Source organism: Rhinolophus sinicus, linkage group LG06 (assembly GCF_036562045.2).
Source record: "Rhinolophus sinicus isolate RSC01 linkage group LG06, ASM3656204v1, whole genome shotgun sequence".
In the NCBI taxonomy this organism is placed as follows: Eukaryota; Metazoa; Chordata; class Mammalia; order Chiroptera; family Rhinolophidae; genus Rhinolophus; species Rhinolophus sinicus.
Window position 1 is genome coordinate 103090783 of NC_133756.1, and position 16220 is coordinate 103107002.

A 16220-nucleotide genomic window follows, 5' to 3' on the forward strand; every position below is an offset into this window, starting at 1 on the left:
TAGAATCAAGAATCACAAATATCTATGGTGGGGTTTAAAACCAACAAATGGCGTTTAACAGCAATAAATGGAAGAGAAAGATAGATACCCAGCACTTGCAACACAGTCTTAGACCTCATTTAAAATTGGAAATGGGACACTGATGATCTAACTCCTCATTAGAACCCAAGAAAATCACAGGGCACTATCTGCACACAGCCCTCTGCAAGTCATTCACCAAGCGAACTGCACGTTCTTTTAGGTACCCAGGCTGCCATGGTGGCCAGGAGAGAAATGAGGTCGCACATGTTGTATAGAATATGACGAGTATGTGTGAATGAGGACTGGTGACATTAGAGGGATGCCAGGCTGAGCTTTAGTTTTAATAATTGTTGCTTGCATGGTTTCTGCCTCCACTTTTGACTTTTTTTTATATTTAAAAAAAAATCTGAGATTCAGTTATCGAATTCATTTTTATGTAAATGTTCTATTGCCACAAAAACTATTTGCTGCTTTGTTTTTTCCCCCCTTAGGTGATTGAGGTGGATGAGTCAGATATGGAAGAAGACATTTTTCCTACCACTTCAAAAACAGATCAAAGGTAGGTGCAGTGACTTCCTGCAAAAAGAAACATCTGAAAAAATTAAAAATTATCCTGAATTCTACTTATACGTATTTCTACGCCATAGATGTTTTAACAGATTTATTTTCAACTAGTCAAGTATGTAGAGAAGTGAAAAGCAGACCAAGGACTATTTCATAGAATCGATAAAGAATTAATTACAAGTATTTTCATTGAAAATTTAAATAACATGTAATTCATTCCCTTTTGTCTTTATTACCCAATGGTTTTCTTGATGGAGAGTACTGTATTCTCTCCAATTAACAAAATAGTTTTGTATTTTGCTAATACTTGATTTCAGCTTCTGTTTATACTCATTTTTATATACTAGATTATACAGGGTGCTATTGCTAAACATTAAAAAGAGAATCACATTGACTTTCTCTGCCTTCAAAGTACTTCCATGTTTTTTCTGTCCTCTTTGGGTTTTGCTTATTACCGTAAGTCTTGACTTAATTCACTATTAATCATTTTCTTCTATGTGTTAACATTTTAGGAATACTGTTTTTTCTGTCCTCTTTGGGTTTTGCTTATTACCGTAAGTCTTGACTTAATTCACTGTTAATCATTTTCTCCTGTGTGTTAACACAGTGACTTAATTCACTATTAATCATTTTCTTCTGTGTGTTAACATTTTAGGAATACTGCTTAAATAAAGCTCAGTTAATGAAAATTTCTTCTTAAGAAAATAATCGACAGCTTTTTTTTAATACTTATTTTCTATGTGAGCATTATATTAGGTCTGATGGGGAACATAACAAATATTTACATATGGTTACTATCTTCAGGCAATGTAAATTATAGTGGAAAAGAGAGTTGAACACATTTCAATCCATTAAGGGATGATTGAATCAGTACATAATTATGTGTGAAATTTTTGTGATACAAACTAAGTATGAGTGCTTGTAGGCCCTCAGAAGAAGGAGCAAGAAATGTGGGCTCTCATAGAAGACAAAGCTTTTACCCCAGGAGTAAAATGTACGTGAGATTTTAAAGATAGGAATTAGTTGGATTAGTGGGCTGGACAGTGACAGCCGAGATTAATGACATGAGCAGGAGTTACAGAAATAAGGGGGAGATTGAGGGACAAGCTCTGTCTCAGTGTTTCTCAAACCTTTTTACGTGATTTCAACCTTTTTTCATTACCTAAGGATACAAATAAAATTTGATTTAAATTAACATGACTTAAATTTAATTTGGAAATTAAATACTAAAGAATGAAATTTTGTTGGGTAGGATCAAGCTTGGGGGGGCCCAAAACAATTGTAATATCTAAGAGTTTTCACCCACCCCATCCCCTGGTTTTCATTCCATGGGTGTGATATTGACCCCATTGAGAATATATGCTTTATGTGAATTAAGGGTCTATGTTGGAAAAATTGGTAAGTAGAGGTCCGCAGGTAAACATTATGCTAGGTGCTGGGGATAGAAATATAAAAGAAATGTCTCCTTCCTTCCAGAAATTGACACTTTAGTGGTATCCTAATCAAAGCACTAAAGTCCACCAAGGTAAATGTTTTATTCAAAAGTAGTGAAATCTAAGGGCAGTGCCAGTGCCTTCCTAGGATAGATTATTGAAAGTTTTACAAGGAAGGTAGGTAACATTTGAGCTGATGATCAACATATGTGTCAGAATGCTTGAAGGAAATCATCAGGGTGCGGCAACAAAGAGTAAAGTCACAGGCCACAGATACCTGCTTTGAAAGCGTGATCAGAGAAGGCCCCTGAGGAGGTCACATTTAAGCTGAAATTTTACTAAGATAGAGTTGACCTTGCGAAAATCAGGGAAAAGCACATGCAAAGTCTCTTGAAGAAGAGACAAGCTTACTGCAATTTAGGAGCCAGTAACTAAAACGTGGCAGGAAAGGAGGCGGTTAGAGATGAAAATAGAAAAGAAAGGCAGGAGAACATCATGAAGCAGGAACACATGAGCAGGGTAAGGAATTTGGACTTGATTATAAATGCGAGGGAAGCCAGGGTAGGATTTTGAGAGAGTAGTGGTACCATCTGATTTACATTTATAAGGATCCCTGTGGTGCAGGAGGGCAGGAGTGGAGTGGGCTGACCTGAAAGGTAGGTAATCCAGGTGAGAGAGATGATGGAGGCTTGCACTGGAGTGGTAGCAGCGGAAAGGGAGAGAATAGACAGTTTCAAGATAGATTTTCAGGTAGACGTGACAGAAATTGGGGATGGATTAAGTATCCTTTTTCTCTCATTTATTTATTTATTTATTTATTTATTTATATAAGCATGGACTCAAGGGTATTTATTCTGTGGATGATAATTCAATATGAGTGTCATTTTGCTGTCCAAATTACATTAACTGTGGTCACAAGTAACCTTTTCAGATTGAGTCTTGGGTTCTTTTGACATGCCCTCATTTAAAAAAAAAAAAAAGAAGTTTTTTGAGTACTTCTTTACTTTGCGGTGCTAAAAGATGTTCTAGGATCATTTTGTATTTGCCTTGCCCGGGCCTTACAATCACGGACTGGCCCATGTGGTGAGAAACTGAGGATTCCTGCCGACAGCCATGTTGAAATGAGATACTGCAGCCCCAGTCAAGCTTTGAGATGACTGTGGCCCCTGCTGACATCCTGTCTTAGTTGGTGTACTATAACTAGATACCAGGGACTGGGGGGTTTAAACCACAGAAATTTATTTCTCACTGTTCGGGTCCCTGGGAAGTCCAATATCAGGGTGCCGACAGATTGCATGTCTGCTGAGGGCCCACTTCCTGGTTTGCAGACAGCCATGTATCCTCACGTATTGGAGAGAGCTGGATTAAGTATTTGGAGTGAGGGAGAATGAGGAATCATGGTTGATTTCCACGTTTCCTGCTTGAGCACTTAGAGGGTACCATACATTGAGAAAGACATAAAAGAAGAGAAACAGATGTTTGTAGGGGGTGATAGATAATCAAAAGTTCTGCTTTAGTTGTGGAATGTTTGAGATGCCTGTGAAGTTTACATGAAGGGAAGTTTTAGGTGATTGAGTCCAGAGCTCAGTTTATTTGAGTCCAGAGCTCAGTTAAGAGATTTGACTGATAACCTGAATTTATGTCTCAATAGCATATAACTGATACTGAAAGCCATTGGAGTGGATAGATCACCTTGAAAGAGCAGTAGAAAGAAAAGAGGGCTTATGTTCTGATCCTGGGGTTTCAACCATTAGAGCTTAGGTAAAGCAGAAAAGACAACAAGAAAGACAGGAGAAAAACCCAGGACACTATAGAGTTGCTGAAGCCAACACTGGCCTTTGTAGGAGTGAAAATTACCAAGATGGGCTCAGATACAGGTCAGTCTGTGTATCTGTGGTAGATAGTTGAGGATAATTGAGGTAATTAGCGCATATGAAGATTTACTTGAATTTCTCGAGCTTGAGTTACATGTATTGAACAGGACTGCTTTGCTTCCAGCTGACAGAAACCTAACTCAAGTTTCCTTAGGGAAAAGGATATTTATTGGAAGACTATCAAGATATCTCAGTCCATTGAAGGAAGAGTCCCTTTCTAAATACTTGTTTGGTCGTTCTTGTCTTTGTAAATTTTTTAAAGCAAAAAAAAAAAAAACACGAAAAATAGTAGTTCTAGCTTTTGGGGCTGTTTTTTCAATAGAGGATCGATAGTTGAGAGGACCGTAGCGATTCAGCTTGTATGGGGTCCTTAGTTTTCATTTTTTGAACTAATGAAAATACTATTTTGGTATATTTGACATTTTTTCTTTAATACCCTTAAATATATCTTGATTTTGTTAGCATTTTGGGTTGTCTACTTTTCAGTAGAATAAATGTCTGTTGACTTCTTATTTACTCATGAGGTAATAATAACTGAATTGTGTAGCACTCCTATGTGTCAGGTACTATTCTGAGCCTCTACATATGAATTAGCTTGTTTGGGGCTCGCAACTACCCCAGGCGTTAAATGTAGTATATACCGTCATTATCCCCATCTTACCTTTGGAGACAGTGCGGAGGGTGGGCTAAGTAACTTACCTGAGGTCACCCGACTAGCCACACAGCCAGGCAGCCTGCTGCTCCAGAACTTGTCTCTGCTGTTGCTTCTTAACATAATAGATTAAGCTCTCAGACCACTGTGCAGGCAATAAGACTTATTTAAATGATGAGAGGCAATTTAGAAATTAACATTTTGGCAAGAAATCTGAAATCAGTTTGGTAGATTTGTGTTTCTGATGGCAGCAACTGAATAATACAATTTAGGCTATTTTGACGAATTATTTAATAATGGCATGGTTTGTATGGTTATTTCACTCATAATATAAACTGTTGAAGCTTTGCCACTTACTAGGTGTAGTCCTTATGTAAGTTTATTGACTTCTGTGTGCCTCAGTGTCCCTCATTGTAAAATAAAAATAATATTTACCTCAAAGGGTTGTTATGAGGTTTAAATGAGTTAAAATTTGTAAAGTGCTAAGTACAGGGCCTGGCACATAAGCTATACACGTGCTTATTAAATAAATTAAATAGCAGGCTAGGGAAATAGAACAGTAGTGATACCCTGTTTCCCCGAAAATAAGACCTAGCCAGACAATCAGCTCTAATGCGTCTTTTGGAGCACAAATTAATATAAGACACAGTCTTATTTTACTATAATATAAGACCTGGTCTTATATTAATTTGTGCTCCAAAAGACGCATTAGAGCTGATTGTACAGCTAGGTCTTATTTTCGGGGAAACATGGTGTTGACATATATTAACACATTTAATCTTTAAAAAACTATTCTTATCCTCATTTTACAGTAGAGAAAATTGAGGCACAGAGAGGCTAAGTAACTTAACCTAAAGCCACATAGCTAGTAAATAGCAAAACTGGAATTCAGACCCTGGCTTCAGAGTCTTTTTCCTCACTATTCAGTTTTTACTGCTTCTATTATAGGTTGAAGGGAATGTTTTAGTTATTTTTATACATAGCTACTACTAGAATGAAAGCCACCTTTGCTGAATTCTCTGGTTCATTTTCTTTGTTTTTTTCCTTGTTTTTGCTTCAGGTGGTTGAACACTTCATCATCGAGCAAATCCATGTCCCAGAGCCAAATAGCTAAAGGGGTCAATTTTGAATCAGATGAGGTAATAAAGTACTATTGTTAAATCTTAATTTTTCACTCTATAAAATTTAAATAGGAACTGCTAAGCTATTTGCCGGAAATTATTTTTAAACATGTTGTCATTGATGCCCTTCCTTTAAACTATAGCTAACCTAATGTTGAGTCAATAAGCAGTATCCGTTGAGTGCTCATCAGTGTAAATACCTCAGATGTAAAAGGCCTGCAGATTTTTAAAATACCATATTCACTCAAGTCTTATTTAACTTGCCCAGTTAACAGTAGGATCAGAAGCCTAACTGTTTAGGCTTCTGTCCTTTATATTTGGAGAAATGTTTGTGATGATATCCTAAAAGCTTTTAACGTTACTTACTGTATGCTTCACACATTTCATATGTAAGATGGTCCATGGTGATGATTTGCTTGTCATAGGGGTGTTCAGATTTTGACTGAAATGCCATATGGCGGGATGTGTTCGAGACTGTCTGGATTAGAAAACTGTAAAATCTCTAACTTAACTGAGAAGACCTTTCCTTTTCCTCCACGGCTGCCATTTGAGGAGCCTTTTCTAGTTTTTGTTGAATTGTTGGAAGATGTTTCTCTTAAGCCTGTCACCCCTTTCATTTATTTATTTTTATTTTTAAACATTTCTAATTGTGGTAAAAATACTGAACATAAAGCTCGACCACTGTAACCATTTTTAAGTGTACAGCTCACTAGTGTTTAGTATATTCCTATTGTTGTGCACAGAGCTACAGAACTTTTTCACCTTCCAAAACTGAAAATCTCCGCCCATTGAACAACAACCAGTCCTCCTTTCTCCTTCCCCCCAGCCCCTGGCAACCAGCATTCTACTTTCTGTCTCTACGAATGTGTTATCATATAGTATTTGTGTTTTTGTGAGTGGCTTATTTGAGCATAACGTCCTCCAGTTTCATCTCTGCATGTGACTTACCCATTTTATTTTGAGCTTCAACTGTTGCTGTCATGTTCCCTGTATCCCAGCTGTGGTTTTGAAACAGCTTGAGGAGAAAACTCACCAGAACTCAGGCTGTAGAGAAAAAAATGGCAGCATGAGCTCATCTACCAGTTAAATACTAACATGTTTCCTCCAGGAGGAAAGTGAGAGATTGTTGACTGGTTGATAATTTCAAAGCATCTAAACTTTGAAAGTGGTTGGTTATATGTTAGAGTTTAAAATTTATATAGTTTATGTTTACTGCAAAGAACTATTAACAAATACTCTACGAACCTTCAATTTGAATTTATCTCAGTTTTATTAATAGTAGTAGCAGAAAATGAATCAATAAATGAAAGTGAATTTTTATTTCTTAAGGCCTTCATTTCTCACCAGAGATAGCTAACTTAGCTAACATTTGAATATGTTAATACCACCAATGAAGCCTAACACCAAGTAATTATTCCTTTTTATTAATGTCTTAGAAGAAACAAATCAAAAATTTACAGATTTGCTTTTTCTTCTGAATATTTAGTTGTAAAATACTAAAGAATCAACTTAATGTTATCCTTGTCAAATTATGTAACTTGGACTTCTCTGAGGCTCATTAGTTTTCATTCTCTTTAATTAAATTCCTAGTTAATTTCTGATATTCCTGTCTTCTCTTATGATGCATATAATCTGCAGCCCAGCAGCATGGGAACTCTTTGAAAGTGAAATATTCTATCTATTTCTTTTTCCCAAAAAAATATTTGAAAGATTTCTTTGCTAGGTTTTTTTTTGCATCAGTCTGAGAGTAGTAATTTATTTCTAGCACTAAATGAGTGATGAAAAATAAGAATTACAGCTACTTCTGAGTTAGGTCATCTGGCTTCATTATTTTTTGGCTGTGAGTTTTTAGAACATCAGATACTTCAGTAATAAAATGTAAATAAAAAAAAAACCTATTCAAAAACCAAATAGAAATGATGTGAAGAGTATTTATTTTTCTTGTTTGCCCATACCTTTATTTAAGGTTAATAGTTGAGAGAAATATATTTGGTCAATATTGTAGGTATATACACACAGATATCTATCAGGATAAGTTTTTATTTTATTTTATTTTATTTTTTATTGGGGAATATTGGGGAATAGTGTGTTCAGGGCCCATCAGCTCCAAGTCGTTGTCCTTCAATCTAGTTGTGGAGGGCGCAGCTCAGCTCCAAGTCCAGTTGCTGTTTTCAATCTTTAGTTGCAGGGGGAGCAGCCCACCAGCCCAAGTGGGAATCAAACCAGCAATCCCTTTGTTAAGAGCTCACACTCTAACCAACTGAGCCTTCCGCCCGCCCCAGATAAGTTTTTATTCTTAATGCTTGCTAAGAATTTAAATGTATTTCAACAGTGAAATAGCTACTAATAAGGAAGGGAGGAAGAAAAAACATAAATTGACAAATTATCCATATAGGAAAGGAAATTGAAAAATGAAAGTCTACCTCATGTGAAAGGGGAAAATTACTCTTTGTTTTGGGTATTGTTTTGACCATAGGAACTTCTGTTTTATCTGAGTGAAGTGTGGAACGATTATTAACATAACATTTGTATGTCATTTCAGGATGATGATGATGATCCTTTTATGAACACTAGTTCTGTAAGAAGAAACAGAAGATAATATATTTAATGGCACTTTGAAATTTTCAAGATTTCAGGAAAAGTCAAAATGTTACAAGCTAAGAGTTTACAGTTGAAGATTTTTAAAGTATTGTTGTTAACTGAAGAATTTGAAAGAGACTGACTTAACATAGAAACTAATGTATAAGAATTTCTCTGTTTGAGTATCATTTCCTGAACATGGTACCATTACTTGAGAAACTTCCCAGCTCAAGGACATGTAAAATAGCATTGGCTTTCCTTATTTTTTTTATCTGGTTGTTAACTTTACATAGGGACGCTGTATAAAATTTAGGCTGTTATTTTCCTGACATATATTAGTGTATGTCTTAGTCAGCTCTGTGCTTGAATATCATTCTTGTTATGAAAGAATTAGAATAAATATACCATTACACCTTTCTGCTTCACAATCAAAGACTATGTTGGCATTTTAATGTGGTTACATTTAGCCAAAGTTGAGAAAAAGAGCTTGTAAAATTTAACCTCTTATAATTTTATAATTAAAATCTTATAATTTTAATAATTTCTAGAGATTCTTGATTTCATGAAGGTGAAACAATCTATGCGAAACTGTGCCTAAACACAGTACTGTTACTGAATGTGTGTTCTCTTTCTAATGCTTATGATAGTATTAGCCACAGCGACTTTGAATGGTTAAGATGTACCTTATCCTTTGAATAATTAGATATAAGTTTGTATTAAAAAATAGAACAAACTCAGAATTATTGAGTTTTTCATTTTGGTTAACATTATGTTCCCATTGAGGTAATAATTCTCTCCATTATTCTGTTATCAGTCATGGTTCTCTCTCTTTCTGTATCTCTCATCTATTTCTAGGGGGAAAAGGAATGTATTTTTCTTAGAGATATTGAAGAACTTTTTTAGAAAGAGTGGTCAGTTTAACCTTCTGGTCCTATTATATTAACATACTTAAACATTACTTCTGTGGACTATCAATGCCAGTATTTCTAATTAGTAACATTTTGTCTTAACATTAGGCATGTACAATTCCAGAAATCTTAGTGAAGCAGCTCATGTTAAGTTTATATTTTCTTACTTGAATTCAGGGGGACATAAGAATTTGGCCTCTATAGATTTAAGTTCAATAATTCTATTCTCCCTTGTAAGACTCTTGTTAAAGGACCCCTGAGGGTATTCCTTCTTTTCACCTAGGAGGCAGCTATGTTGATAGGCTCCTATCAGAGTTATAGATCTTGGCAGTACAACAGCCTAACAACTTCTTCATAAGTAGAAACAAACACCTGACTATGCAATATTCATGGTTATTGGCATAGTCATACCTGGAACATGTCAAGTTGTAAAACAACATTAGCATAGGCCACCTTTATATTATAGCTCTATGAAATGGCCTAGGTCCACAATTGTGATGTAACATTCTGAGTTTCTTTAAAAAAATTTTCTATACCTAACTTGAGCATAAGGATTATTTTAGCAGGTCGTATTAACTCAGGGGAAATATTCTCAGGCACATCTGTCCACATCTTTAATATTCCCAGTGTTTGAATGAAGCAGAGATGAAAATCAGGAGTGAGCGCTACTTTCCATGGTGGAGTGGAAACCAGTTTGGGGGGCAGCCTCTGGGCCATGAAGCGATGAAGCGCTCCCCCTGACAGGTGAGGGTCCTAGTGAGGGAGATGGCCCTAAAGGATCCTGACCGGTCCCTGAGCAAAAAGAACAAGGCTTTCTCCCTTTCTAAAAATTGCTCTACAGTATGAAAGAAGTACTAAATGTGATGTGGTTAGCTCCCAGGAAAAGTGATTCTACAGCAGTTAGGTGAAATTCCCTTCAATTAATTCAAGTCATTTTGTAACTAGTTAGTGTGTGTCACTTCCTGGAGATATGGTAAATAAAACATGAAAGAAAACCCTTGGTGATTGAATATTGTTGCATAGTTATTCAGTTTCAGACATGTTAGTATAGACGTGTAGGGGTGATTCCAGATGATTTCAGGGTACCTGCAGTTGTTCTTGGAGGCTGAGAAAGAGTAGTGATGAAAACATTCTGAGGAAAAAAATCCTTCCATCATTTACCAAAGAATATATTAATATCTCTTTCTGTTTTGTTTGCTATCATAAAAACACAGTAGTGCATTTACAAGGTTATGGATGCATTGTAGTTCTAGGAAGCATAACTGGTGCTTAGAAAATTCAAGCATTTAGGCATATGACTTTTAATTCAGGTGCATGTATAAAAAAACTTTTAAAATTGCAAAATACAATATCAGAAAAGTCATGTAGTTTATTTAACAAATAATTATAAAGGGAGCATTCATGACTTCTCTATACAGGTTAGGAAAGAGAGTATCACTAGTGTCTGGAAGCTCGAGTGTTCTCTGCTCTGGGTAACCTGTCTTGACTTCTGTAATTCGGAAGCTCTTAACTTTTGCCACAAGGTGGTGCTTCCACTATTGAGATGGCAGATAGGATGAGGCAACTGCAAATCTAAAATTAAAAAGGGTAGTTTTGTAATAAATTTGGAACCTATGCAATAATACTAAACCTATGCAGTAATACCAAAATCAGCCTTCTAATCTTATGTGTAAATTGCTTTATATATTTCATCTGGCTTAACCTATTACTAAGGGAATTGCTACTTTGATCAATTCTTACATATAAAGGTTCAAGAAGATGTTTTATGTTTTAATAAAGAAAAATCTTTTATTAGAAAAATTGAATTAAAAAGTCTCCCATGGTAAATTTTTTCTGTGGAAATGTTCTGTATTTAAAAATATCTTTCCCTCAATGTAATCTGATGTCCTTTTTTGTATCATTGTATTTAATTCATAGTGTTTTGTGGCTTTTTAAAGCTAACTACCATTAAGATTATTATAAAAGGTTTATAGAATGAAGATTTGGGTTTTTGAATCCAAAGAGCTTCCCTGTTCTTGAATGCAAAATGTCCACATTTCATCATTGCTTATCTCATTCCCTTTCAATATTTTTTAACTTAATATTTATTAGCTAGGTCTGAAAATAAGAGAATTTTAGTTTGATCTCTGCGAAACCAGTTCACGTAGCTTGTTACTGTCATGCACATTTGTACCGTTTCCCCGAAAATATGACGTAGCCAGAGAATCAGTTCTAATGCGTCTTTTGGAGCAAAAATTAATATAAGACCTAGTATTATATTAATATTAACATTATATGAGACCCAATCATATATTAAGACCAGGTCTTATATTAATTTTTGCTCCAAAAGATGCATTAGAGCTGATTGTCCAGCTAGGTCTTACTTTCGGGGAAACACGGTATATCTTTACCATGATTGATCACTAGATCTGATTTTATTTGTTCTTAAAGTATAAAGGCAATGCATATTCAAAATTCAGATATTGAAATATGTATCAAAATGTATATATTTCCCCTTCATCCTCTCCCCAAACATAACCTCTCAGTAATTAGGTACATATTTTCCAATTACTTTTGGCATGACTACTAACAAACATTGTTGAATTAGAACCCCAAATTATATAGTCAGATATTTTAGTCCCCATATCACAGTATATGTTCACCTTGGTATTTATCTTAACATCCTGAGTTTTCCACAACTGCTTTTAATTAAACTATCATTGTCTGTTTTGAGGGATAATTGCACTGCTTTCCAATGTGTAATTTAGATGTTATCATTCAATTTGTGTCAAATAAAAGTTTAATCTCTCTACCTTGATGTCAGAAGTGGTAAAGTGATTTTCAGAGGTCTCTTGCACATAATAATTAGCTGAAACAAATGCAGTGGATGTTAGGCCGCCAGGCCCAGGCCACCGTCTTCTGCCCCCTGGAGACCCTTGCAGTCCTGGTGATCTATGTGCGGTGCCCAGCACCAACGCACTAAGTACCCTGAGCTCACTGCCTGTTTCGTGTCAAGGGTTTCGTGTTGGTTATATTTAAAAATCAGTATTTTCCCCACTATAAGCTGATCAATGTAACGCCAGTCTACCTATTAATGCATTCGAACTGATTGTGGGGTGTGCTTGGACTTTGAGAAAATTTCTAGAGGCAAAAAGCCTTTGCTGGAGAGGCGCAACTGCATTTCTGTTGGTCCTACGATAGTCAAGAAATAAGACTCATAAAATGAAGGCATCCATTTTACAGTCATTCTATCTACTTTGGTGTGGTGTTACTGAAGTTAAAAGCTTACTAAAGGGCCGACCCGGTGCATGCTCCTAACGCCTAAGGCTGCCGGTTCGATTCCCACATGGGCCAGTGGGCTCTCAACCACAAGGTTGCCAGTTCGGTTCCTTGAGTCCCGCAAGGGATGGTGGGTAGAGCCCCCTGCAACTAGCAACTAGCAACTGGCAACAGCAACTGGACCTGGAGCTGAGCTGTGCCCTCACAACTAAGATGGAAAAGACAACAACTTGACTTGGGGGGGAAAGAAAAAAACCTTAAAATAGCTCTGGAAATTCTGCTTCTCCAGGCAAGCTTTAAATTACAAATTATTTTGTAAGTTAACCAAATAGTAACTTCATCATATATGCTTCATGTGTATGACTTCTTTCATACAACATACACATCCATGTTGCAGCATGTGTCTGTAGTTTTCACTTTTTCATTGCTTAGAGCAGTTTACACTCCCACCAGCAATGTAGGAGAGTCCTGGGAGCCCGCTAATCTTGCAATAGTTTGTATTGTCAGTCTTGGTAATTTTAGTCATACTTGGGGATATATAGTATCTCACTGTGGTTTTAATTTTCATTTCTCTGGTAATTAATGATGTTGAACATTTCAAATGTTTTTTGGCAATTTTAAATCCTTTTTTTTGTGATATGTATTTTCAAATCTTTTGTCCATTTTTGAATGGGTTGTCTGCCTTTTTAAAATTGATTTCTAGGATATATTTATATAAGTATACATTGTACATATAATTATTTATATATAATATATCTAATTCTTTTTTATACAATTCCTTTGTTGGATATATGTATTGGGAAATCTTCTCCAGTCTGTAGCTTGCTTTTTTCTTCTGCAAATGGTGTCTTGTTGAACAAAAGTTCTTAATTTTAAGGATTCCAGCTCAACAATGATTAATGATTAATGTTTTGTTTCCTGTTTGAGAAAACCTTTTCCTATCTTAATGTCATAAATTTTTCTTTATCTTCCAGAAGCTTATTTGATTTGCCTTTCACATTGAATGCTACAGTCCAGTTGCGAATTGATTTTTATGTGTGGTGTGAGATAGGAATGTTGTTTCATATGGAATGTTCTATTCCATATGGTGCACTTGCCCCAGCACCATTTGTTGAAGTGACTGTTCTTTTCCCCTGCTCTGCAAAGCTGTCTTAGTCATTTATTAAGAGACCGTGTGTGTATGTATGTATGTGTATATATATATATATATATACACACATATACATATATATACATATACATATATATACATATATACACATATGTATACATATATATACACACACACACACAGATCTGTTTGTGAACTCTTTATTCTGTTGCATTTCTCTATTTAGAATTAATTACTGTAGGTTTATAATGAGCCTTTTTATCTACCAGAACAAGTCTTCCTTCTTTATTTCCATTTTTCAAGGATGTCTTGGTAATTCTTGGCTCTACAAATTTTCAAGTAAATTTTATAATTATATATACTACTTGTGACCTAATACAAGGTATTAACAAAAATAACTCTAGTTTCAGTTTGGTTATAATTCTTAACTATTGTCAATTGCTGTTGATTTAATTTAAACCTTGATCTTATTCCCCGGCTTGACTAGACATTTCCTTTGATAGTCAAAGAAACTGATTTTAATGCCAGAGCTAAAGGTTGCTCTGTGAGATTGGGAAGATAACTCTGTCCTTGCTCGAGTCTTTACCACCTGAAATGTTATCAAACTCCTTTACTTGGCTTAATATCCCTTTGCCCATTTGTGACATACCTCAATCCAGAAAGGGGTATGTTTCTTATGCCACCACCTCGCACCCACCTTCCCTTCCTCCAACCTGTTGAAAGCATGTGCTTGGTATCTTTCCCTCTTATGTTGAGACCCTGCCTGCATTTACAAAACAGTCAATAGAGGCTTTCTTCCGTTCTGATTCTCACTACCCAACCCCTTTTGTCTTTCCACCCACTGCTTTCCTCCCATCTGCACTTCCAGCTCCCTAACAGCCATTTCCTAGTATTCTTCAGGGGTCCCTTCTCATCAAGTGCAGCAGATGCTACGAAAAGAATGAGGAAAGGAGGAAAATAAAGGAGAGAACTGTTTATTGAATTGCTATTCCATGCCAGGCCAAGGTATCTATGTTATCATTTAATTCTCATGACAACACTATAGAGTAAGCATTATTACCCTTTTTTATATATAGATAAGGCTTAAGCAGAAGATCACACAGCTAATACATGGTACAGCTGAGATTTAAATCTTATTCTATCTGAATCAAAATCTCCTTTCCTCGTGACCACACGGCCTCCCGTAACTGAGGCATGTCCTGACTTAACAACCAGAAACGTTAGCCTCAAATTCTTAGTGCATCTTTGAACAGCGATCATACTGAAAAAGAAGGGCCAAGTTCAAGGGAGAATGTGAGTTGGGTCTAAAGTTGGTGCCTGGCCCAGGCAGGGTGAACCCAGCAGGACTGGCTACATTTCAGATGGCTACAGGGATTCATATTAAACAGTGTGTCCTAAATAATGGTGACCCCTTGACCAAGTTCTTGTGAACATTTAAAATTTAAATGGCTTCCAGTTGGTTTAGATAAAACCTATAATAGATAATAGACAGAATGGGCTCCCACTGGAATTTCTCTGATTTAGTACTTTTAATGTGTCCATCAACCAAAAACCTATTTAATAGTGATTTCCCACAGGAAGTGTTCCTATTTTTCGATTTTTTCCCCAAAATCACATTAATTCGTTTTTTTTTCTGAGTATAAAAAAATATTTTAGGAAACCCAAAAGTACTAAACAGCATAAGGAAAAAAATATATATATACATATTTGTGAACATAGCTGCTTTGTTCCTTTAAGATAAATTCTTACATGTGAACTTTTGGATATTAAGTGTGGTCATATTTAAAGACTTGGTAAAAATTGACAAATTGCCTTGTTGTAAGGCCAAAGGACATGAGTTTAAAAAAATCACAGACTGGAAATGCCAAGAGCTAATAAGCCTAGGACTTTATTAGTGATTAAACTTTAAGTGGCATACCATTTTTAACTATCCAAACAGAATTTTTTCATTCAGTCAATATTGATTGCCAGCTATGTATCAGGCACTAAGCAAATGCCAATAAAACAAGAAAAACAAAAAAACCCACAATAGATATGACCTCATGGGACTTTCAGTCTAAAAGAAACACCATTTATTGAATGGTTTTTAGATGCTAGGACTGTGCTAAGCACTTTTAAACATTATTCCATCTGATCCCCACAAAATCCTATGACGTCAGTATTTTTATCTACTGAATGAGGAAGCAGATGTTCAGAGACTGACGTGCACAGATCACGTGGCTGAGGACTGAAGCGCAGCTCTGGCTGACTCCAAAGATCTCAGCATTAGCTTCTGGGTGAAGAGATTTTAAAGCTTGAAAAAAAACCATTGAAAGAAACCTTTTCCAATGCCTTTCAAAAAAATCAAATAAATGGTGTAGGTTAGTGCGCAGTGAAAAAGGTGCATTCATGTTGCTAGTGGGAGTATAAATGGTTATATCCTTTTAGCAGGCAATCTAGCAAAAGTATGATAAGCTCTAAAACATTTTCACCTCCTTTACCTGGAATTCTATTTTTTGGGCTCTACCGTAATGAGAATCAGAAATGTGAAAGATTTATGTACAACTGACTCTTTGATATAAAGTAGAGTGTATATAAATATATAATATACTCTATATATTACACATATAATGTACTATATCTACGTGTATATATATCTATGAATATTAGATTAAATAATATAATGATACAGTATCTGAAATTTGTTTCAAAATAACCT

General features: G+C 35.6%; 1 protein-coding gene across 3 annotated transcripts in view; it reads left to right on the forward strand.

Annotated features, from left to right (window-relative positions):
* MRE11 (MRE11 homolog, double strand break repair nuclease) overlaps positions 1-8415 on the forward strand; it is a 62640-nt gene extending 54225 nt beyond the window's left edge. For all 3 annotated transcript variants that reach the window (XM_019737562.2, XM_019737559.2, XM_074335591.1), the window contains 3 exons: positions 513-580; positions 5605-5683; positions 8208-8415. In XM_019737562.2, the coding sequence (XP_019593121.1) occupies positions 513-580; positions 5605-5683; positions 8208-8264 (204 nt within the window). In that variant the 3' untranslated portion in view covers positions 8265-8415. The remainder of the gene's footprint in view (positions 1-512; positions 581-5604; positions 5684-8207) is intronic.
* The last annotated feature ends 7805 nt before the right edge of the window (positions 8416-16220 follow it).